The following is a 25844-nucleotide window of genomic DNA, read 5'->3' as shown; positions in this document are numbered from 1 at the left end:
TGACCCTAAGATACACCTCGTTAGCAAGTTACATCACCGGTGACCCTAAGGTACACCTCGTTAGCATCGTTGGTATGCGGCCTCAGCGGCACACCTGGAGTAATATATGCATATGATGCATGACATATATTCATTATTTCATGAACTCAACATTTAACTTAGTACAAGGTTTCATCAAGTATATCATGCCATTATTTTTCATATTCTTATTTTCACAGCTTGTCTCAATAGTCCATTTTTAGGTCTCATAGTCCATTCTTAGGTCTCATGTCATTTGTTCATATTTCCATGGTCATGTCATAAATACTCCTCATAAGGTCCGCATAGGTATTCACAAAGATTCAGAGAGCATTCTTATTCATATTAAAACTCATTTATTATTAACATTAATTTCATATTCATTTATTACTTCAACAAAGAAAAAGGTAGAGTAAATAGAAAATCAAACAGAACAACGACACCTTCAACAAAGAGCAAAGTAGAGTAAATAGAAAATCAAACAGAACAACGACACCTTCAACAAAGAGCAAAGTAGAGTAAATAGAAAATCCAACAGAGCAACGGCAAGGGATTGGGGGCCAATCCGACAAACAAACTATCCAACAATTATCCTCACACCCCTGAGCGAGGTTTCTCACTCCCCCCTTACCTGGATAAGCAGGAGCTGGAACTTGTGCAGGGCCTCCTCCTCTGGATTCTCTCTTTCTTCCCTCTCTTTCTTTCTTTTTTTCTTTCTTTCTCTCTCTCTCTCTCTCTCTCTCTCTCTCCTCTTTCTCTCTCTAAGATTTCACCTTCTCACTCAGTATTAAATTTTTCACCCCTCAGCCTCCTATTTATAGGCAAACTGGTGTACCCGGAACGGCCCGTATTGAATTCGAAACGGTCCGTTCCGGATCCTTCGAATTTGTGCAAATTTCTCAACTGGAATGGCCCGTTCCAAAATCGGAACGGCCTGTTCCAAAACCCAGCAGAACGGCCCGTTCTGTTTTCAGAACGGCCCGTTCTGTTTTCAGAACGGCCCGTTCTGTTTTCAGAACGGCCCGTTCTCCTTTCCAGAACGGCCCGTTCTCCTTTCCAGAACGGCCCGTTCCAAGCCCGTTCTGGGTCTTTAAAAACAAGCATATTCCCTCTTTTGGAACGGCCCGTTCCGACACCTAGAAATACCCTTATTCCTTTATTAAAATTACGAAAATGCCATCAATAATTACGAAAATGCCATCTTTTAAAAAAACTGGGTGTTACAAATCTCCCCTCCTTTTAGAAATTTCGTCCCCGAAATTTTTGTAATGGAAGACTCTTCGCTTCTTAACTTCTAATTCTTATGCAATTTCACTATCTTATCGATATACAACTCTATCAATTTCATCCAAGGATTTCTAAGGATAAGATAAACAAATTTGGTAAGCCTATCCACTAAAACACAATTATAATCAATCTTTTAAACGTCTCCGACAAACCTACAATTAAAGTCTATCCATTCACCATCTCACTTCCAAAATAAGAAGTCTAATTGCTACAAAATTTCTAAAGACTTCTTGCATACTAAACACGAGTATATGATTTCTTTTCTCTTCACCTTAGGTCACTACACTTCTGCTGCGCTACTCTGATACGTCTTAGTAGCTCCTAAATAAAAGAGTACTCTTATGTCCTTTCTCTAAAATTATCTTTCTTAATTCAAGATTACTAAGCATCCAAATTTATTCTCAAAACAACATCAATTTCTATTTAGAAAAGGTTACTCATACTCCTACTAATCTTTTCCACTTGATTTACTAGGAAAGGCTCTAACCCCTGAGCTTCTTTAATCTCATCACTAATTTACTAATTACTTTCAATCATAATCAATTCAATGCTCCTAAGGGTAATCTCACACATCCAGCATAAGTCTCTAAATTCTTCAATCAAATCCAATCCTTAAATAATCAAAAATAATATATCAGTGATCATCATAATCAAGGCATCTGTCACAATATTGGTTTAATTTTTGTGAGCCTTTCCACAACCTTTCCAAAGATCAAACACTTAAGCATAAGTTCACTAGGTACACATACCAGATCTCTAATTTCACCATTCCATCTACATCCAAGTCAAACTCTTATCCATCACCTTATCCTATAGTCTCATATCTTATCACCAAAAATGAATCAACTAATTGTGCTTTTCCAATTTCTTTCAAGGATCCAATTGTTATTCAAGTCATACCTAGTTTCACACTACTAGGAGTAATCTCATAAGTCAAACTTAAATTCCTAATTTGAGTCCAAAGATCCATTTCTCTAATCATAAAGGAAGATAAATATCAAGGTTTCCTACTCAAAACATCGGTTACCATAATGGCTTTGGCCAAATAACCAATAAGATCAAAATCTTATTTCTTAAGGAATTCCAACTATCTCTTTTGGTCAATAGATATTTAAAGCTCTTTTGATCACTAAATACCTTAAGCTTAGAATCATATAGGTAATGTCTCCAAATCTTAGTATAAATATTAAAACCGCTAACTCAAGGTCATGGGTAAGGTAATTCCTCTCATAAATTTTAATTGCCTAGAATCATAAGCCACTACCATTCCTTTTACATCTACAATGCATCCAAATTCATCTTATAAGTATTACTATATACACAAAAGGCTTACTAAAATCCAATAATATTAACGCTATTCATTCTTGCCTTTAAGAGTTGAAACTACTCTCATACTTACTATCACACATAAAGGCAATACTCCTCCTAATAAATGTAGTTAAGGGCAATGTTATCTTAAAAATTCTTTCAATAAATCGCCAATAATAATAAGATAACCTCCTAAAACCTTTATCCTCGCTAACTTGCTTAAATATCTCTCCACTTAAACACAACTTCTACTTAAGACAGATTTATGTTTACCTCAACTGAAATTTACAGCAACTAGAAAACTTATCTCATATAATAAAAGAATAATAATAAAATAAAATAAAATAGTAATACTTAGATAACTTAACATACAACCGTCTTGAATATATCTTCACCTTCAAATACAATATGATCATATCACACCCTAATATCAATCTCACTAACCATACAACATTCACCATTTGATCCCTAAGGTCATCTATCCACATATCAACGTACATGCATATTAAATCATATTAGAATACCTACTTTAAACCTTCATATATACCATCCATAAGCATGTACATGAACAACCTTTACCACATAGCATCATACAACCTTAAACAACCTCTCAATCCACATGAAAACACCCCAAAACATCTTAACAAAGTCCATTCTTATCCTTGCATTGCCTACTAACCGAAAACATTATTACAGCCTACCTCTTCTTTCAACAACTATCAAAGAAAATAACACATAGAGAGTTGTACTCATTCACGTGATCTCAACCTATCACAAAAAAAAACTAAGTGATTAAGCTACAACTCTTAGGGAGACATGATATTTTAAAAGGATCATCTTCTTAGCTAAAAAATTCAAAAATCTCCACAGATATATTCAACGCTTACAACGAGACCTTTGATCATCAAAGTAGCTATAACTGGAGTGCAAACATCCCCTACACAATAACGCATCAACATCTAGGCCACAAAATACCTCAATCCTTCCAAACTTACTCCTTTCCACCTCAAATTCATATCAAAGTTTCCCACTACAAACCAAACAACGCACATAAAAAGGCTTAGAAAATAAAATTTACATGCAACCATCAAACTCTAGAAATCATCAACATTTCAATCTCTCCTAAATAATATCAAAACTCCAATTCTCAACATACATCATCCTTGGATTCAATCGCTACAACTATAGCTTTCAAAAATTTCACCAATCGTAAACTCTTAATACACTTGAAAAATCAATGTCTTACCCAAATCTAAGGCCTCAATAGTTCCTATAATATTAGCATAATATCTCGTTTACTACTCACACATATGCTTGCAACACAAGTGATACCACTTAGCCACTACTTCTTACATAAGCAAGAAGTATCAAACAAATAAGCAATCATAAGAATGAAGAAGAGCAGTCATAATGGTATTAGCTAACACTATCATGACTATCATTCCTCTAATTACAAAATAACTTAACAATATCAAACTCTACAATATCAGTACAAGGAGAACATCATCTTCATCATTATCAAAGCAAAGCATCATCAAAGTATACAACAAACAAAACATTGTCAGAGTACACAACAAAATCATGATAAGTACATAACTCACGGTCAATTAGATCGACCTGCTCTAATACCACTAAATGTGACACCCTCTACCCCAACGTTAATACACAATAAATGTAAACAATAATTTCTTTTTCTTTTTGAGTAAATAAAATCTTTCATAGTTTAATAACATCTTTCATGTATAAAACAATTGTTTCAAATCTCATAAGGTAGAAGATTCACATTCGTAACTCATCAATCATAAAAAGTCAACATATAAGTATCAAAACTTAAAAAGTCATATAAAAGAAAATATAAACTTAATTCCAGCAAAGGTGGCAGTGCCTCCTAGTTAGGAATTAATTTTCAATTCATATAATAAAAATAATATGATAAAGATGTACATTTTGGTCTTTTCTCAAGAACGTTCAAAATTACAAAGGAAGAGAAAATTAAAGCTTTTAAAACAATAACATCCAAAATAAGCCTAGCTATGCCCGATGTCACATCCTATCAGAGCATGCCCAACTGAAGCCTTAAGCCTCACTACCAACATCCTCATGATGTTGATCACCTGCCACATAATTTAAACATATACAAAAACAATAAGGGAGTGAGAAACATCTCACTCAGTTTCAGGTGCAGAAATAAAGGTTAGATAGCACCCACACACACACAACAAATATAAGTCACATATAAACAATACACATACATCATCAATATCACATATATACTCATTTATCATGCAATGATGTCATGAACTCGACTCATAAATGCATGCATGTGGCGCCATAAGGAAGTTTCACATATCATCATTGGTGACCCAAAGGTACACCTGGTTACATCACTGGTGACCCTAAGGTACACCTTGTTAGCAAGTTACATCACCGGTGACCCTAAGGTACACCTCGTTAGCAAGTTACATCACCGGTGACCCTAAGGTACACCTCGTTAGCAAGTTACATCACCGGTGACCCTAAGGTACACCTCGTTAGCAAGTTACATCACCGGTGACCCTAAGGTACACCTGGTTAGCATCGTTGGTATGCGGCCTCAGCAACACACCTGGAGTAATATATGCATATGATGCATGACATATATTCATTATTTCATGAACTCAACATTTAACTTAGTACAAGGTTTCATCAAGTATATCATGTCATTATTTTTCATATTCTTATTATCACAGCTTGTCTCAATAGTCCATTTTTAGGTCTCATAGTCCATTCTTAGGTCTTATGTCATTTGTCCATATTTCCATGGTCATGTCATAAATACTCCTCATAAGGTCCGCATAGGTATTCACAAAGATTCAGAGAGCATTCTTATTCATATTAAAACTCATTTATTATTAACATTAATTTCATATTCATTTATTACTTCAACAAAGAAAAAGGTAGAGTAAATAGAAAATCAAACAGAACAACGGCACCTTCAACAAAGAGCAAAGTAGAGTAAATAGAAAATCAAACAGAACAACGGCACCTTCAACAAAGAGCAAAGTAGAGTAAATAGAAAATCCAACAGAGCAACGGCAAGGGATTGGGGGTCAATCCGACAAACAAACTATCCAACAATTATCCTCACACCCCTGAGCGAGGTTTCTCACTCCCCCATTACCTGGATAAGCAGGAGCTGGAACTTGGGCAGGGCCTCCTCCTCTGGATTCTCTCTTTCTTCCCTCTCTTTCTTTCTTTCTTTCTTTCTTTCTTTCTCTCTCTCTCTCTCCTCTCTCTCTCTCTAAGATTTCACCTTCTCAATCAATATAAAATTTTTCACCCCTCAGCCTCCTATTTATAGGCAAACTGGTGTACCCGGAACGACCCGTATTGAATTCGGAACGGCCCGTTCCGGATCCTTCAAATTTGTGCAAATTTCTCAACTGGAACGGCCCGTTCTCCTTTTCAGAACGGCCCGTTCTCCTTTCCAGAACGGCCCGTTCCAGGCCCATTCTGGGTCTTTAAAAACAAGCATATTCCCTCTTTTGGAACGGCCCGTTCCGACACCCAGAAATACCCTTATTCCTTTATTAAAATTACGAAAATGCCATCAATAATTACGAAAATGACATCTTTTAAAAAAAACTGGGTGTTGCAAAGGACCAAAATCGCGCAATTGTAATTCTTTAAGGACTAAAATTATGCAATTAAAATCTTGGAGATCACAAAACTGCACAATTGTAATACTTGAGAGATAAAAAATGCAATTAAACCAATATTCTTGATTAATTTTATTAAAAAATATAATAATTTTGAAAAATATTTTTTTATGGTACAAATTTTAAAATTACTTATTTTTATAAAATATAATTGTCTTATAAATAGAGTAATAATTTTTTCTTTTTCTCTTTCTGTTTGAAAAAATATTTAAATATCACTTTATAATTTTTTGCAACTTATTTAAGATTAAAAGAATAAAATAATAAAAATTAATAAGATAAACATAATAAAATAAAATATAAAAAAATATTAATATATTAATTTTATTAGATATAATAACATAATTAAAATATAATTAATAATATATATTTTATAAAATTATTAATATTTTATATATAAATAAAATAAAATAAAATCGGAACGGCCCGTTCTGAAACCGGAACGGGCCGTTCTGGTTTCAGAACGGGCCGTTCTGGGTCCAGTTGTTTTCAAAAAAAATTCTCATCCACGTGGCATCCACGTATGCATCTACGTGGCGTTCACGTGGCCAAAAGTTAACACCGTTAAAGCAATTTGGACGGAAAGTCCCATATTGAAACCAATTAATTAATTTGGGACTAAATTGAAACTAATTAATTAGTTTGAGACCAAATTGAGACCAAAAATTAATGAGGGACTAAATTGAAATAAAAAAGATTATAAGGGAGCAAAATAGGTTTTTAGCCTTAATTTTTCAACTTTCAAAAACAACTTAGGTGTTGTTTGTTTACCAATTTAAAAATAATTTTTTATTTTCTAAATGTTGTTTATTCCCCACTACACATTAAAAAGTTTTCGTCCTTTGAACACATTTCTATTTTCTTAGGCTTTGCTTGGATTTGAGGATGGAAAAGAGAGAGTGGAAAATGAGGGATTTGAAGGGAAAGTGAGGTTGTTTGGATTAAGAGAAAGTGAATGGAAAGTGTAGAGAAAGTTTGTGAAAGTTTGTGAATGAATTGATTGATGTGATAGATAAAAATAAATTTTTTAATTAATAATTGTGAAAGATTACTATTTTGCCCTTAGGTTAAAAAAAACTTTATAATTATTATAATTAAAAGATAAATATATAAATTTTAACTAAAAAAAATTATAAAATATTAATTTAAAAATAAATTAATTTAAATATTTGCTTTAAATTTAATGATAGATAAAAAATAAAAATTTAATAGATGAATATGTAATTTACACTTTCACCCTTGGATTAAAAATAAGTTTAATATTATTTATTGTAATTAATAATAATTACAATAAAATTATATTAATAGGTATAATTCATTAAAAAAAAAAAATAATGATAAGAATAATAATAAATATTAGAAAAATGATAAGAATCATAATAAATAATAATGATACTAATTATAATAAACAATAATAATATTAATAAAAATGAAAATAATAATATTTATAATAATAAATAATAATAACAAAATATATTATGATAATTATATTTTGTAAAACAAAATTTGATACTCAGAACGGGCCGTTCTGGGGTTACAAATTAACCCACAACGTCCATCTATGAAACGACCCGTTCCAAAACTGGAACGGCTCGTTCCCAAAGTGGAACGGCCCGTTCTGAGTTCGCATTTTGCACATAAAATTTATTTTTGGAACGGGCCGTTCTGGGTTCCACTGGAAGCGAAAATACCCCAGCATAATCGATTATGCTTGGCCACATAATCGATTATGGCCTTGCATAATCGATTATGCTCAGCCATAATCGATTATGTGGCCAACCATAATCGATTATGTGGCCAACCATAATCGATTATGCTTCCTTCATATAATCGATTATGCATGCATGGGACAGGGGCATTTCCAGGTTTTCACAAATCCTACGTGGCTTTCTTTTCCTTTCTTCGCTTTTGTGCCAGGACGCGAACCACGCTTCTCCCCCCTTTTCTTCGTCTTTCCGTCGTCGCAAATCACCGGAAAAAAACAGCAATTTTCTTCGCCTTTCCTTGCTCGTGAACAGTAAATTCCTGGAAACAAACACTACCTTAGAGTTTATTTTCTTATCAAGTATTTGAAAGGAAATAAAAGATGATGACAAGGCATTTATCATTTTTTTTATTATTGTTAAAACAGTTATTTTGAAAATAATATTTAAAATTTAATAGATTTTTAAACGAAAAATTAACTATCGAATAATTATTTAGTAGCTTTGTCAAACATATCTCGAAAATTATTGGTTCAGAGCCAGGCCAGCTTGCACCGTTAGTAGAAAAATATTTAGACACCTTTCTTAGCTTCTTGGTGTTGTTGATTTCCAACTTCATTGTGTTAAGAAATAAGAACAATCACACTATTAAAAGTTAAGAACATGATTATTTTATTTCTTGGAATTCTAGTTATAGTTATTCAAATGTAAGTCATCTGTAACCACGATTAACCCGTTATATATGTCCATGATTTATAATTTTTCAAGTTGATTATAAATTACTGTAAAATCATTATAAAATTTATAACTTCATTAATTTGCACTATTTTTTAAAATGAAATTTAAAGTAGTATGAAATTAATAGTAATAAAACGTACTTACTCCAAATTAAACAAAATTATCCCGTGGTATTGCGTGCACCGCAGTTATCTATACCTGACACATATCGGATCGCACATGCTGAAATGCCGTTCAATTTTTAAGATAAATGTTTCGGTCAAAGCAAGGTACTGGTAATGATAATTACATCTTGCATTATTAGAAAGGGGAAAAAAAACATTAGGCTTAAATTTAGTTTTCATCTATTTTGCAACTTAAGTTTTTATTCAAATTTGATCATTTTAATTTTTAAAATTAAATAATATTGATCCACTTATTAATATATCATATAAAATTAAAAAAAAATATTAATATATTCATGAATGATGACAATAAAGAACTACACATAACTCTAAAATAACATGTTTGTATATAAATTTCAAAATAAAAATGATATTTTACATAATTTCTTTTATATATATTTTCAAATCATAACATATATATCCTAAAAAGCATACAATAATATATTATTCATATAAGACTAGATCTAAAAAAAACAATCAAAATTTTTTCAAGACATAAAAGTAGGTCCAATATTTAGCATACAAAGACTAGATTTATCACAACTTAAACTCAACAAGACATATAAGAACTCATATGAACATGATGAAAATATAAGGAGCAAAGACAATAATTTTTCAACTTCATGGAGGTGACCTTGCTTTAGATACAAAAGAATAATGGAATTAACTTCAAGGATGATGAACTTTTTCTCTTAACTTCTTCCTATTCTCTTGATCTTTCATCCACAATGTTCTTTAAAAAAAATGAACTCGCAAAATGATTGATAAGAAGAGAAATGGTGGTGTTACTTTAGTGGTAAAGATAAGTCAAGGAGATTTCTTACTACAGGGAAATGATCCTTGATAAAAGATTCTGATGGAATTACATTCAAAGAGAAAAATTCTTAAAACTCTTGAAGTTGAGAGAAAATTCAATCCCAATCTTGTATATGATTCAAAAGTGATGTCCAAGAGAATGAATACATGTTTATATAGAGTATAGTAGTTTGTGGTGCAAGTTAAGCTATGGTTAGGTGTAACCAATGTTAAGTTAACTTATACTCAAGTCAACCAACCTTAGTTAAAATTTGAAATTCAAATTTGAATTTTCCTCCTAAAGTGAACATCCAAATCCTAGATCTAGAAGAACAAATGAATGTTTGGCACATGGCATGGCCAAAAAGTGTGTTGTGGGGTGTGGTAGTAAGAAAAGGGGTGTAAAAGCAAATATGTAAAAGATGTGATTAATGTGTGAAATATATGACTTGGTGGATAATGTGTGAAGCCAACAAGAGAGTGTGAGGACCATAAATGGAGTTCGAACTAGTGGAAAAAAGACTCCTCACTCTTTTGGCCCAAACAAGTCAAAGAAACACATATTTCAAATACTAGTTATACCTCCATTAAAATACTGAATACACCTATAAAGGCAAAAATACAAGGAAATAAATTTCTAATTTAATTGATCCAAAAATACAAGGTCAAAAATAAAAGAAAGTATTTGCAAATAAATATTTTCAAAGAAGAGAAAATGAACTACTAAAATAACTTAAAGGTCAACATGAGTTTGGGATTCTTCCTTTAAGTCTAACTCACTTCTTTTAATTCCTTTCGGTTGTGACCCATAGGTGTGATTCCATCACACAATAGCACTAAAAAAAATATAACATCTAAAAAAATTTTAATTTGGAGAATTTGTTTCGACACATGAAACAAATAACAAAATTATCTTGTGAAGTTACTCAATAAAATTCAACTTCATTACAACTAATTTGTGTTATTCCGTTATCTTGCTCAAAAAAAGGTTCTTTTTCCTCACTTGGCTTTTTTGCTTTCATGACATGTAAAACTTTATTAATGACCTTATAACTTCTTTAGCAATTGAAGTTATTGGTTTAGTCTTTAGTATTCATGCAACTCTATTAATACTAATCATTTTAGCTTGCTATTATATAACAAAAGGAAATACATCATCTACAATTTTTTTTAATTTATTATAAACATTGCTATATTATGTTAATGTTGAATTTTTAGAAGAATGTTCTATAAGTTATTTTTTTTTAAATATATTAAATTAGAATGGTATCAATAATATTTTATAAAATTAGAATAATATTTTATTACACCCATCTCATTGGTTGTAATCCAATAGTGATATTATAGATTGAGAGGTATAACTTAAAATCTTTATTGTTGAATTTCTCTCACTAAAAAAAGTAATAGATAACTTGAAGAATGTAATAAAAAAAAAGGGAGCGAGGTGAGGCAGGGTGTGACACCTGTCACCTCGCATATTATAATAAGCATATGAATTGAAATTTAAGAAGCATAATTTATAAAGAAGAAAGTTAACCGAATGAAATCAACTAAAACAACTAGAAGAAGTGTTACTTGATAATGCATAATTGATATATGTTCTAGTATAAAATATGAATTATTTGATATTTATAAGTATTTTAAATTAATGAATTGATTGACATTTGTTTTAGTAGACTATTTTGATTTCAATTCTAAATTTTAGTTAATTTTTGTAATTTTTGTCCAATTTGACATGTTGTCTTGTGTAGGTCATACCTTGAGTTTTCAAAATTAGAATAAGACGCTCTTGATGTCCTTGGAAAACTAAACAGATAGAGCTATATAACTTCTCTATTGGTCGTTTCACCCATTTTAGACATCTTCGAGTCAAACAATGTGCCACAATGTTATGTCTCTACACTTTATTTTGGATTTTCTTTAAGAAGTTATTGTATTAGGAGTTTAACCTTGTTAATTAGTTGATTAATGGGTCAAATCTTGTAAATATTCTAATTAGACCCACTAATTTGGTCTTTAAATAGGTATTTGAGATTTGTTATGTACATTTTTTCTTCTCATTTTTTAGATTTTAGAGTTGTTTCCTCTTCAAGTTTCTCTAAAATTATCTTTCTCTCTCATAGATTTTCTCTCCACATTTTTTAAACAAATGAACTACAAATACTCAATGGAGATGCATGGCTATTCATTCGATCAATTCAAGATTTCATGAACTACGGTAAAATTTGAGTTCTCGATCTATTTTTACCATACGAATTCTCTTCATCTTCTTCTCTATTCTAAATTTAATTTTTATTTTCATGATTATGAATTTCATTTTAATTCGATCTAGAATTGAGATTTAAGTTTATTTTTGGATCTAGATCTAGATATAAAATAATCTAAATTAATCATTCATTATTCTTGAATTTCACGAAAATTATGAGATCACAATTGTGTTTCACATTTTTTTGAAATCCAATAGATATATATTTAGATCTACATTTTAATTATGTTAGTGTTGATTTAATGTTACTTAAATTTATATTATATTTTAAATCGTGAAAATTTCGTCGTAAGGAATGAAATCTTGAATTGATACAATTTTTTTTATTAATTTTTGTTTTACATTTTACAATTAAAATTATTGTTTTTCTGTTCAAAAATTCCCTTCTAACAATTGTTAGATAAATTCATATTTAATTGACTTGTGTCTTTGAGGAAAAAAAATCTAAGTTATTCCCTATATTACAAATCTAAGGAAAAATCTATTAATTTTTATAGTTATTTGATAACGCTATCTTTACTCCAACACGTGTGTCTAATGAAAAATAAATAATATCAAATGAAGTCTAACATTATGCCTAAACATAACTAAACATTATAATCTCAAATCCTAGCTATACTCTGATGTCATATTCTATCAGAGCATAAAACTCAACACAAGGTCTTGGTCTCTTCTCCAACATCATCAACGTCGTGATGACCCTCAACTACAACAACATGCACAAGACACAACAAGGAAAAAGGGAGTGAGAAACATTTCACTCTATCTTACAACGTAGAATATAACCAGATAGTCAAACACACAATTACAAGATATAAGAACAATAATATATATCAATGACAAGATAGTGTAGCATATTCAACCCTGGAGTCACAATATGGTTCATCACACAATTACACATTAACATACGTAATGCAATGCACATGGACTTCAATGTGCATATGAATGTGGTGCTAGTAAAATCACATCGATTTACCTCTTGCTTGAAAGCACACAAAGGGTAGCTTATGAGAACATATCAGGTCACACCTTCATCGCACTCTACACTAAGAGGAGATACACCAGGGTACGTTGGGACAACAATATCGTGTAAGTTTTATCCCATGCACACAAACAGACAGAACTAGGGAACCCAAACCCTATTGTCCCCAAAGTCATGAATCTCCAAGCTTTACATAAGAAGGGCCCTTCCTTAACAACATATTATGTATCATACCCATCAAAATACTTATGCATATCATGAATGTCACATAAGGCCTGATGCAATATCATGTCACATTATCACATGTACATAATATACACGTATTACTCATATCACTATTAGGCCAACATGCCCAGACTTCATCCTTGTTATGCCTCAACTTATACTTTACATCATGTGATCATCACATGGTCCACACAAAAACTCAACACATTGTATCTCACAATAGTCACATGTTCTTAGTTCAAACACAACAATTACACAACATTATATGATACACTTCAAGATAGAATCATTATAAAATCACCCAATCATATGTTAATGCCTCAACCATAGTACCTAAGAGATCAACATCAAACTAAGCATTTAAATTAATAACTTAACTAGTCTATCAATCTTTTTTATATCAAACATTAATTTCTTAGGTATTGTTATTCCAAAACACCTCAAGTCATTAACAATTAACTTCCATCATAACTTATTCATAATTATTCTCTCTCATTATTTATCTTTCCTAAATATTGATATTGGTACTTCAAACCATTCATAAGATCAAACACTTACCGGACAAAGCCATTCACAATCACCATTGCAAATTGCATTTCTATAACTTAATCTTGTATGACCTCGTATGGCCCATATATGATATCTAGAGCTATATACAAGCTATCAAGTTGATCTTAATTTTTTTAGAAAGTTAAGACAATTATTTAAAACTTCTATGTTGACCTTAAGAGTTGATTCTTCCATATTTTTTAAAAATTACAAAAATACAAGTTTCAACCTAAATTTAACAACTTGACTTCCACCCATTGATTTGACCATAACTCAAGTTCTAGACTTCCTTTTTAGGTGATCTCAAGGCATTTGAAAGCTAACACCTAGTTATACAACATGAAGACCACAAAAGCCAATTAAAACTTTTAAAGGGTGCATAGGCATACATAAATTTAGCACGGGTGTGCTTATTTAAGCATGAACATGCTTCACAATAAGCATGGTTGTGCTATCAAAATAGAGCTCCAAAACCATTCAAAAATTTGTTTGAAGAATGAGTTTCACCTCTAAACTCTTATTCTAAATTCACAATTAAAGCCTAAATTTATACAATTAAACCACCAATTACATATTCTTTCATACGCATCTTAATTATTTATTATTAACTCAACTCATTCATTCCTTAGGGTTCCCACATGAACCCATGGTCAATCCAAGATTCAAAAGATTAGTAATTACATACAATTAAACATACATACCAATCAATAACATCAACTAAAATACCAAAGAATGACATAGAATACAAAAACACAAGTTAAGATTATAAATAGGAATTGCTCCCTCATACAACACATACAAGAAAGATAGATATTGGAGGTTAATTTCACTATCCAACATATATCTCATGCTTAGAGCGAGATTATTCACTTCCCCTTACCTTGATGAATAGGGTGTAAATCTCTGGGTGATCTTCAATGATCTTTAGTTCTCCCAACCTTTAAAGCACAAAAACTTAAAGAAAATACTGATAGTGTAAAACGTACATTGACTACCCCTTCTTAAAACCTTTCTTTTAAAAACTTAACTCCCTTTTCTTTTAATTAAAACAAATATAAAATAAAATAATACATAAAACAACATATATAAAGTCTTATAACTTAAATCATACTTCTCCAACAAATATATATATATATATATATATATCAAAATATCAAAAACATATATTTGTCAATAAATATTATACAAAATAATTTTGCAAATATTTATTATATAATTAAAAATAATCATAATTATTAAAATCCTTTAGAATGTTTATATATTTCAAAGCAATATTTTAAAAATAGGATCGATCATCGAATCAATTAGAGTATTGAGTTAGTGGATTATAGGTCGAATTGATGAGTCACTCATTAAATTACATGACTTGGTCTCCATTGATTTTTTTTTTAAAAAAAGTATTCATATCATGACTATTAATTTTAATAAAATTCATACTATACCTTAAAAAAAACTTTCAAAAAAATTGTATTTAATTTAATATCGACAGAACAACTAAATTATAGTTAGTTTAGTGATTATTAAAGAGTTAAATGGTGTCAAATAAAATAGATTCAATATTATATAAATATCATATATTTAAAAAATAACAACATATTAAAATGTATGATTCAAATGGTAAGGCATTTCTCCTCAAATGACTGTGGATTGTGTTTAGATCATGCTAAAAACCTTTTACTAGTACTTTTTTTGTTGAGTATATCAATGTGTGTAGCTTTATGTGACAACTTTAGTAACATAAAGTGATGAGACTGATTTAACTTGTAACTCATCAATTTAGCGGTTCGCCCATAAAATTGGCCAGATCATACTAGTTATTATTGAGTTGATGACATATTTAATCAGATATAATGTTTGAAATAGTAGATTCATTGATTTTTAGTTGAATTTGCTCGATCGATCAATATGAGTCAATTCTTAAAACTATGTTTCAAAGTGTTTGTAAAAAATTTCTCTAAGTATCATCTTTAAATAATATATAAAACTATTATTAGTGATTTTTCTTTTACTTGAACAAATTTGAGTTTTCCTTCTATACATTAATATCAATATATAAATATGTAAATTTATTAATTTTGAAATATAAAAAATATAACTCATAAAAATGAACATTTTTTTATATTAATAATGGAACATTCCAAATATTTGGTAATCTCTAATAGATTTGCACAAAGGGCTTTCCATTAAGTGTTTAAATTGTTTGGCTAAATTATAAGTTGTTTCATTAAAAGGTAGTAGATATTAATGATAGACAAAGTACAACATCATGTAATGTAATAACCCTCAAATTTTTCTCGTTGGATTGAGCCAATAGATGATAACTTCAAACAAAGTATTCACATTCCAAGTTCTTGTAAGAATTAGAAACACAACCAAAAAGTTATGTAAAATTATAACTAGTCAAAAACTTTTGAAAAACGAAAAAATTAGTTTAATAATAGAGTCAAAATGATATGAATTAGATTTTATGTTCAAATCTTGGTATTGATGAGTGATCCATTAACAACAAAAATAATAATCTCTCCTTTATTACATGATAAAATGTAGAAATCTAATCTCTGGGGAATAATTATACCTATTTCTGACCTGACACTGAACACAGTTCAGTTAAGATCTCCTCACTGCACACTTTCTCTCTGATCTTCGATGTTCTTGTTTCAATGTTTCACGAAACACCCCACTCCAATTGCTCTCTGTCACACCCATGCATTGTCCACTGTCACATAACCGCGATCGCTGGATACGACATCGCTTCGTTTTAGGGTTTACCCATCACCCCCATGGCCATCAGAGGCGTCAATTTCAAATGGTTCGTCTCAATCTTTCTTTCTTCAATCCTTCCAATTTTACCCCAATTTCACATGCACATCACGCTGCTCGCAGGTTCGATGGCTTTTTCTTGTCCATGCTTGCCGCCAGCATGTATCCTTCAAAACCCCCCTTTTATTGGATTCTCCTAGTTTTCCTTTGATTCTTCTAAATTCTTAATTTCCATGAGGAAATTTTTTTTTTCATTTCTGTAATTGATTATAACATTGAAGTCAGCATATGGATTGTGAATGTGTTTTCTTTGACCATTTTGACTTAATAGAGCTATTGTTGCAATTAATTGGAAGCGTTACCAATCTTGTAGATACCCTTTGCACATATGGATTGTGGTGGGTTCCTGATTTTAGCTTTGTTTAATTTTTTTGATTACTAGTTTTCTTTTCTTGATAAGATAGAAGGTTTGACTAAAAAATTATGCTTTATTTTTTATTTTTATTATTATGGTTTCGATTGTTCAGGTTGACTACGCTACTGTTTTCACTTTCCGGCTTTTGATGTTTGTTGATAACGGGCTTGCTTCGGGAATGGGTTTGTAAGACATTCCAATCTTTTAACTTTGGAGGTTATTGTTTTTTTGGATTTCTTCCAAATTGAATGGAGATGTGTGCGTTAATACCGGAAGCCCGGATGAAATTAGATTGCGATTAATTGGTGATCTACGAGTCATCATATTTCATTATTTTCATGTTTTAATTAAGATTCTTGTTCACGCTGAATGGCATTGGTATAAATCTACATGATATTAATATGTCTGTTTAATAAGGATATCACTTATTATTCGAGTGAAAGGTTGTTAGAGGCAGTATAGTTATTTGCTTGAATTACATTAGGCAGCACTTGTGGCCTGACTTAGTTTAAAACTGTACTGTGGAAGTCGACAGGAGAATTTCTTGAAAGTATAGTCCTCTGATCTCACCAGGGATTTATGAAAACTTATCGTTTATATTTAAAATTCGGGAATACTAAGTTTCCTGAGTATCATTTCTCTGAATTTTACTTAACTGCCAAGTGTCAATACCCAAGTTCAAGATCATTCATGTCTCAACTCAAGTACTCAACTGACTTCTTTGGTTTCATTAAATAAAACTTCTCGAAATGGTTCTGGTAATTTAGTAATTTTTCTAATCCCATTACTGATTCAGTTGTTTCTATTTTCCACTCGTTTTCTATGTTTCTAGAGATTTTGGGTGGCCACAGAGATATGCTCGTTTCTGTGGAAGAGTAGTTGTACTTTCAATCCTTGCATTACTTCTCTATCCATTTCTTTGGGCCTGGACAATAATTGGTAGCCTGTGGTTCAGCAACACTAAAGTCTGCGTGCGTTTTACTTTTTTTCATTCTCAATGGTACTTTTGACTTTGTAAACAAGTTTATGATGCTTACTCCAAAAATTGTGTACAGTTGCCTGGAGGGGGGCAGAAATGGGGCTTCCTTATCTGGTTAGTTTTTAGCTACTGTGGACTCCTTTGTATTGCTTGCATGGCAATGGGGAAGGTTAGTGGTGCTGTGGGTGTTTCTATGACTTATTCTCATTTTCCATGCTACAAAACTTTTTTCTTTTCTGCATGTGATGCTTTTCTTGTTTATGGTCGACCTATCAACTGCACATGTCTGCAGAAAAATAGTAGTCTCCTTCATTATTTCTTGTATGTACTTCTCTTTTGTTTTCACTTTGGTTTGTTTAATTGTCTTCAGTGGTTGAAACGAAGACAAGCACACTTGTTAGGTGCTCAAGAGGGCATCCCTGTATCTTCATTTGGGGTAAGTTCTATATTTACTGTGGTTATATGTTAGAGACTTGGCGTGGTAGTTAATGACACATGGAAACTCAATCTTTTCGTGGCATGATATCCTGAATGGTGTGGAAAGAAATGCCCTTCCACTTTTCTCCCTACGAAAAGGAAAGGATAATAAAGGATTTGATTATTTTGTATTTCTTGAATCTGTAGTTGTGTAATATTTGTTAATGTTCAAAATAACTGGAATCTGGCATGTTATTGGAGCTATGATAAGTCTATGATGCTTTAATCCCACTTAATTTTTTCTTGCTTTGATTTTGGAACCATGTAGTCATTTTGTTCTTATGTACTTAATTATTCTGGCAAAGATGAATCTAAGAAGTTGTCCCTTCGGAGACTTCTTACTAACATTTTAGATTCTTTGTTTTATGCAAATTTTCTGTTTCATATGCTTACTTTATTGCAGTTTAATGCTTCTGGATGCCTATTAAATTCTGCTTTCTTTCTCTGTTAGATTTATGGTTAGCTGTCCTTTCAACTGTCCTTATATCTCCTATAATGCACTTTGTAACTGAGACATGGCACCTTGTTATGTTGTAACAATATTGTAAAATTACAAGGTGTATCAATTTTTGTCACATATCTCACTATCTCATGCAAACTCAATATCCTCTACAAATTTTGTGGGATTAGCTTCAAGCTATGAAGAAAGTATGGTCAGCTGCCATGTTCTTTCTAGAGGTTTGAGGGAATACGTTTTTCTAATGGGGTGTCTCATCATTTCAAAGATGTTGCATATACGGGGTTCATGGGGGAATCCATAGCAATCTAATAGGGTGTTTAGTTTGTGTTTGTAAGGTTGAGTTAGATTCAAATTTACTTTCTTAATATTGCATTAGACTCTATCCTAGCAATTGTTGTTGAGCCTATCTTGTTATCCGCTATTGGGCTACTGTCAGACCACTCGTGGATGTCTAGAATTGCAAACTTCGCACCCAAGATGTTCAGTCCTTGGCATGAGAAAGTATATTGAAGATCTTACTTCGATTAGTGAGATGACCAAAATAGTGTATAAAGTCAATTTTGTAAAGTTGAGTTAAATCCAAATTCATATTCTTAAGTTGTTATTAAAGCCTATCCTCGCAATAGTTGTTAGACCTATTAGGTCACATGTTATCGGGTCATTATCGGACCATCCACAAATGTTGAGTTCATACTCAAGATGTCTTGTCTTCGGTACGAAAGGGTGTGTTGGAGATCCCCCCACATTGACTACTCGTTGGACCAAAATATTATATATAAGTGGTGGTAATTTTCATCTTAAAAATCGATTTGTAAGATTGAGTTGAACTCCATCTCACATTCTAAGATGATATTAGAGTTTATCCTAGATACATTTATCCATGTGCAAACTCAATAGTAGTGGCCATGAGAGGGTGTATTGAAATATAAGTGGATAACAAACTTCATCTTACAAGCTGATTTTGTAGGGTTAAAATTTCAAATCTTCCTCCCCCCAAATGTTGAGTTCATGCTCAAGATGTCTAGTCTTCGGTAGAAGGGGGTGTCTTGGAGGTCCCCCACATTGACTACTCGTTAGACCAAAATAAAATATACAAGTGGTGGTAATTTTCATCTTAAAAATCGATTTTTTAAGATTGAGTTGAACTCCATCTCACATTCTAAGATGATATTAGAGCTTATCCTAGATACATTTATCCACATGCAAACTCAATAGTAGTGGCCATGAGAGGGTTATTGGAATATAAGTGGAAAACAACCCTTATTTTACAAGCTGATTTTGTAGGGTTAAAATTTCAAATCCTACCCCCCCCCCCCCCCCCCCCCCCCCGCCACCCCCACCCCCACCCCCACCCCCACCCCCACCCCCCACCAAAAAAAAAAATCTACATATCTGTGTGATTCTCCAAAATTCAGGACAACTGGATGGTATTGATAACAATTGATGTTGTGTTTTTGTTAGGTTGTAGTTGAAATGATCCGAGTACCTGATTGGGCATTTGAAGCTGCAGGTCAAGAAACAAGGAGCATGGCCCAAGATGCTGCCTATCATCCTGGACTTTACCTAACTCCAGCCCAGGTTATTTTAGTTTATATTTCTATATGTCTTGATCACGTTGAAACTCATGTAAAGCATCAATTAGTGCTATTCTGTCCAAGCTGAACTAGTATAGTTACCCCTGGGATGCACGGGATATTTGATTTGAAACAAAATTTATATCATAATAATTGAAAGCCTTAATTGCATTTTTTATCCCTCAAATATTCTAATTGTATGATTTTGGTCCTGTAGATTTTAATTAAGCAATTTTAGTGAAATTTGTTGCCTGGTTTGCCCGATGAATTATTCATGCCACTACCTTGTGTTTTTTTTATCAATGTGTTGGTTAGAATTATTTGTGCAATATGTTTATTTGATATCTCTTATTTGAATATCCTTTTGTGGATACATATTTCTGGTAAATATACCTTCTATATATTTATTTTCAGTTTCATTGTCGAATGCTGATAGCTATGTTTCTTGTCTGAGTTGGGTGCAGAGAGAAGCAGTTGAAGCTTTAATTCAGGAACTCCCATCGTTCAGGTTAAATGCTATTCCTACTAATTGCAGTGAATGCCTCATCTGTTTAGAAGAGTTCCATGTAGGGAATCAGGTATGCTTTTTGTTCCATCTGAGTACCTATGCGGCCTTATTCAGCAATAGAAGAAAAAAAAAATATGGCTTAAATATATTTTAGTTTATTAAATGAGATAAATTTGTTTTTATCCCTTAAATTTAAAATTTATTTTTTTAGTTCCTATAATTTGAAAGTCTTATTTTAGTCTAAATTTGAGTACCTAAGGAACAATAACAAGAATTGTTGAAATTACAGGATTAAAAACAAAGGGATAAAAACAAACTTATTCTAAATGTGAGAAATTATAAAGATATTTTAAAAAAATATATATTAATAGCATTACGAGCAATTGGAAATTAGCTTCTAACTTAACGCGGTGCAGGTCCGTGGCCTGCCCTGTGCTCATAATTTTCATGTTGAATGCATTGATGAGTGGCTTCGGCTTAATGTGAATTGTCCTCGGTGCCGTTGCTCAGTATTTCCGAATCTTGATCTAAGTGCTCTGTCTAACATCCGCACCGAGTCTGAACAGTCTTCTGCCACTGCTGTGACGAGCAGACATGTGACAGACCAAGCTTCTAGTCAGAGTTATCTGTTGAGATTACAAGGGATTCTCCGCCCAGTATGTGCTGAAATTGCTGGACCAGTTGGTGAGACAGACAACGCTTTGGATAATGCTGAAAATGGTGTTGGATCTGTTGTGACTCCTAATATTTCAACTCGAGATCAGGCCACTTCTGTTACTCTCTCATCTGCACAAAGTTAGACATACTTTCACATTGCCCAACTTCTGTTATATTTTTACCCCATTCGTGAGAAGCTGCTGGATACATATCCGTATCCATTCATTGCCTGAACCTTTAAAAATGGTGCATAGTGTAACGAGATTCTTTCCGGTCTGATTCATAAAGAAATGGGTCAGCTTCCTTTTTGAGGGACCTTGTTGAAATAAGACTTACTTGGCTAACATAGGTCAGAGCTGCAGACGTGCAATTCTGGTGATTTAATAACCGTCAACAGAGTTGAAAATTCTAAGAATTGTATATTGAATACTTGTTTCCTACTTTGGATTTACTTCTTGGGGGTAAGAATCCCTTTAACTGTTTTTATGTTTTGGAAGTTTGTTAAATCAAATCCGACATCTCTAAAGCTTTCGTATGAGAAATATCTTCAAATATACTACATGGTATGATGTCGAGTTTATTGCTAGGGACTTTGTTGCTGAGGTGACACCATAGACGCACAAAAGACACGATCAGCATCTCAAGATGAGGATTTATTTTTTTATACTTCTAAAACTTGAGGTGGCTCTTTCCTAGCCCCTGTCATCTCGATGCGTGCAACTTTTGGAATTATTGTGGTCACTAATAATCGTCAATGCACAAATATTCCACTTGTTTGTTTCAAGGGTTATAAACTCTCCACATGGAGCTTGGATTTTCGCCCATTCAATTACGTGGTGTGAAAACACTGTAGTGCCTGGTCAAATACTTTCTGACAGTGACGCGCTAGGACAGGGTTAACAATTAGTAAGTGCCACCTAATTAGTAATGAGATTAGGATCAGAAAAATCAATGAAACGAAACTATATAATATAGTTGTAAAATATAGTGTGAATGGAAATGTTAGTAATGTACTCTCTACTTCAGCCGTTTTAAAACTATTTTTTATTGTTAATTGAAAGTTATAAATTTTTGTGAAAATAAATTCCTATTTAATGAGTTTCATTTATGAGTTTATAATTTCTAATCAATTTAATAATATTGTGAATTAGTAGTGTGATGCTTACATTTAGCCATGATTGAATTGATTGCTTACATGTTTTGTATATTGTACTTTTAATTTGTGTGGTCTGGGTTTTTACTAAAACAATTTTTTTGAGATAATTATTAAAACAATTTAGTTACTTTAGTTATATAGGTTAGTTTATTTTTTATTTTATTTTCTTCATTTAAAATACTTCCATTTTTTGAGATTATTTTTTATTTATATTATTTTTCTTATGGTCTTGCCAATCTAATTTTTGTGTATATTATTTCAATGTAGTATTGCTGAAAAAAAATTGTTTTGACCGTAATTTCATTGACATCATTGGAATCATCCTGTTTGAAGCATTATTTATTTTGATACTTGTTGGACCTTTATAATTTTGTTGTTGAAAAAGTGTTTCGGTAGGTTAAGGAATAAAGTATTTATAAACAACCTTTGATCGTGACCCTTAAGCGATATAAAATCTTTAGGCATATTAAAACAAACTTTTCAATTAGGGGTAGAGTCAGAGCATTATGTTAAGAGCTAGAGCATTATGTTAAAGGGGGACAATTTTTATTAGTAAATATTTTAACATTATAAATAATTTATACTTCTTTTATCTCTTTTTCTTTCTATAAATACAAACTAATATGATAATTTTTATCTATCGATCTATAATATATATATATATATATATATATATATATATATATTTTAATAAATTTTAGGGAGCCAAAAAAAATTTTAAAATTTTTTTTGACTCATTTTTAAAAAATGGGGGGACCATGGCCCCTTTAGGTCCCCCCTCCCTCCACCCCTACCTTTAGTCAAGGCTAATGGGTAAAAGTTGCTTGAGCTCTCCTTTTAATGAATATTTCAACGTTTGTTAACATCATTAGGGTTACCACTTTTGAGGTGTTGTCTACTTGTGGGACTTGTTTTGATATGCTTAAAAGTCCTATATCACTTAGAAATTAAAGCTAAGGATAATTTGTAAACACTCTCTCTCCTTAACATATTTATGTGTCTTTTCAAAAACAAAATTGTAATGACTGAACAAGCATTCAAAGCAAATAATACCTCAAATGTGGTGACCCTAACGATGTCAGGGGGCTTACAGTCGGAACATTGATGCTAGAAAGAGGGCTCAAACCATTCTTGCCCCCTTAAACTCAATTGAGGGACTTATTCTGTTATACCTAAAAGTCACACATTACTTAGAAATTGAAATTAAGAATAATTTATAAATACCCTCCCTCCTTAACCCTCTAAGATGTATTTTCAAAAACAAAATCACAACAACTCAACGAATAATATCTCAAATACGATGACTTTAACGATGTTAGTGAACTTATGGTCGAAACAAAAATAAATTGCTCCCTTAATATCACATAAGAGAAATGTTATTTGTCTTAGATAGAGATTTGGTTTTTTTTTTTATCATCATCATCATTGGGAAATAAATACAAAAGAAAGCTAGACAACTCTAGTGAAATGAGTGCTTGAAGCATCTACCACTAGTAATAATTAAATAGTAAAAGGACAATGGCTATGAACAACAAACACATGGAGATAAAAAAAAGTCATCCCAAGTTTTGCCAATGAGTTGGCACAAGCATTTACCTCTCTATACGGATGAATTAGACATGTTTATAGACATGAATTAGACATGAATGAAGGTAGGGATAACAAAAAAAACTTGTACTAATGAATATTTTTGGATAAAATTAGTCATAGATAATAAATAGGTAACCTAAATGAATAAACATGAATAAAGGTAGGGATAAAAAAAATAATTGTATGATGGATGTTTGCAAATAAAATCTATCATAGATAATAAATAGATAGCTTAAATAAATATCTGCAAATAACATGTAAAAGTATTTTTCTATCTTTTTATAAATTGGTTGGAGGCTAGTATGGTAATATTCATACCGCAGAACCCACTAAGTAAAATTACTTAAATATCTTTATGTTTATCTTATGTTTATTTATATTATTTTAATATTTTAATAAAATTAACGTTAAATGAAAGTTCAAAAATTGATATCAATTGTTTATTTTAAATATTTTAATAGAGTTAATGTCAAATACAAGTTTAAATTTACTTGCAATATTTTTTTAATTTTTTTAAAAATGTTCAAATATTAATGAATATTTGTGGGTATTATAAACTTTGTGCAAGTATAAGGTGGGTATGGTGCAAATTTGTACCTGATAGGACGGAAACAAGTACCCCACTGTCCATCTAATATAGGGATGTTAAGTAAATTCGTACTTGTGAGTAGTATTTGAACTCACTTTGACTTTGATGGAGAATACTCGATTTGATCAAGTATGGGAACGAATATGAATAATACCTGATTTAATATCGAGAATGGGGACGATGATGGATATATGCTTACCAACCTCTATCATACTCACTTCACTAATCTCATTGTCATATGTAAATGAAAGTAACATGCTAAGGATGATCTTAAAAAGAACACATAATATATGATCTATTCATACGGATGAGTCTAGACCACGTTATTATGAATAAGATGAAGAGTGACTTTGGAATCTGATTAAGACACGAGGGCAAGTTGTAAATCATGAAGAACAACAAGAGGTCTGCATTTTAACTAGAAGAAAACTTGCAGGAACATGTGAACCTAGAAAGCCAACTTCTAGCAATATCTCTAAATAAACCTATGAATCCCAACAGACTTGGGTTGGCCATAAAACTTTCATCGAGTTTGATGAGCTCCTCTATAAGTGGGTTCAAACTAACAAAAATAAAATTTTAATTGATGTAGAGATTTAATTAACACATGCACACATATACACATTTAAAATTTAAAGGTATAAAAATAATTATTATTTATTAAAAATGGATTTTTTTTATACAAAGGTTGCATGAATACAATGCCACTCGAGTCATCTAAAAGTAATTATATTTTTTGTTAGATAATTTGATGAACTCAACAAATTAAATTAAATTAATTATTTTTTAAAATATAGTCTAATTTAAATTAAACTTTTTAAATTCAATTTCTCTCAATTTATATCACTTGAGACATTTAAAAGCAATTATATTTTTTTGAAGATACTCGTTACAAGACCAATTTTTTTTTTTGAAAAATTTATCCTTTCTTAAAAGAAAAAATGGA

At 31.5% G+C, this 25844-nt stretch overlaps 1 protein-coding gene across 2 annotated transcripts; it reads left to right on the top strand.

The window, feature by feature from the left end:
* Positions 1 to 16228: 16228 nt before the first annotated feature.
* LOC109811079 (E3 ubiquitin-protein ligase SIS3) lies at positions 16229 to 22105 on the top strand. Of its 2 annotated transcripts, none has more exons than XM_083076666.1 (10): positions 16229 to 16542; positions 16617 to 16655; positions 16825 to 16891; positions 17021 to 17094; positions 17741 to 17873; positions 17964 to 18056; positions 18258 to 18323; positions 20286 to 20402; positions 20863 to 20976; positions 21323 to 22105. In XM_083076666.1, exons 1-10 carry the CDS (start codon positions 16514 to 16516, stop codon positions 21704 to 21706), a joined length of 1116 nt encoding a protein of 371 aa, XP_082932792.1. In that variant the 5' UTR covers positions 16229 to 16513; the 3' UTR covers positions 21707 to 22105. The 2 variants fall into 2 exon arrangements, with proteins under 2 accessions (XP_082932792.1, XP_020230298.1); XM_020374709.3 differs by having other exon boundaries at positions 16232 to 16542; positions 17741 to 17879.
* The last annotated feature ends 3739 nt before the right edge of the window (positions 22106 to 25844 follow it).

The sequence above is a fragment of the Cajanus cajan genome, chromosome 6 (genome assembly GCF_000230855.2).
Source record: "Cajanus cajan strain Asha chromosome 6, NIPB_CcT2T_4, whole genome shotgun sequence".
Classification (NCBI taxonomy): Eukaryota; Viridiplantae; Streptophyta; class Magnoliopsida; order Fabales; family Fabaceae; genus Cajanus; species Cajanus cajan.
This window is presented reverse-complemented; position numbering and strand designations above follow the sequence as displayed.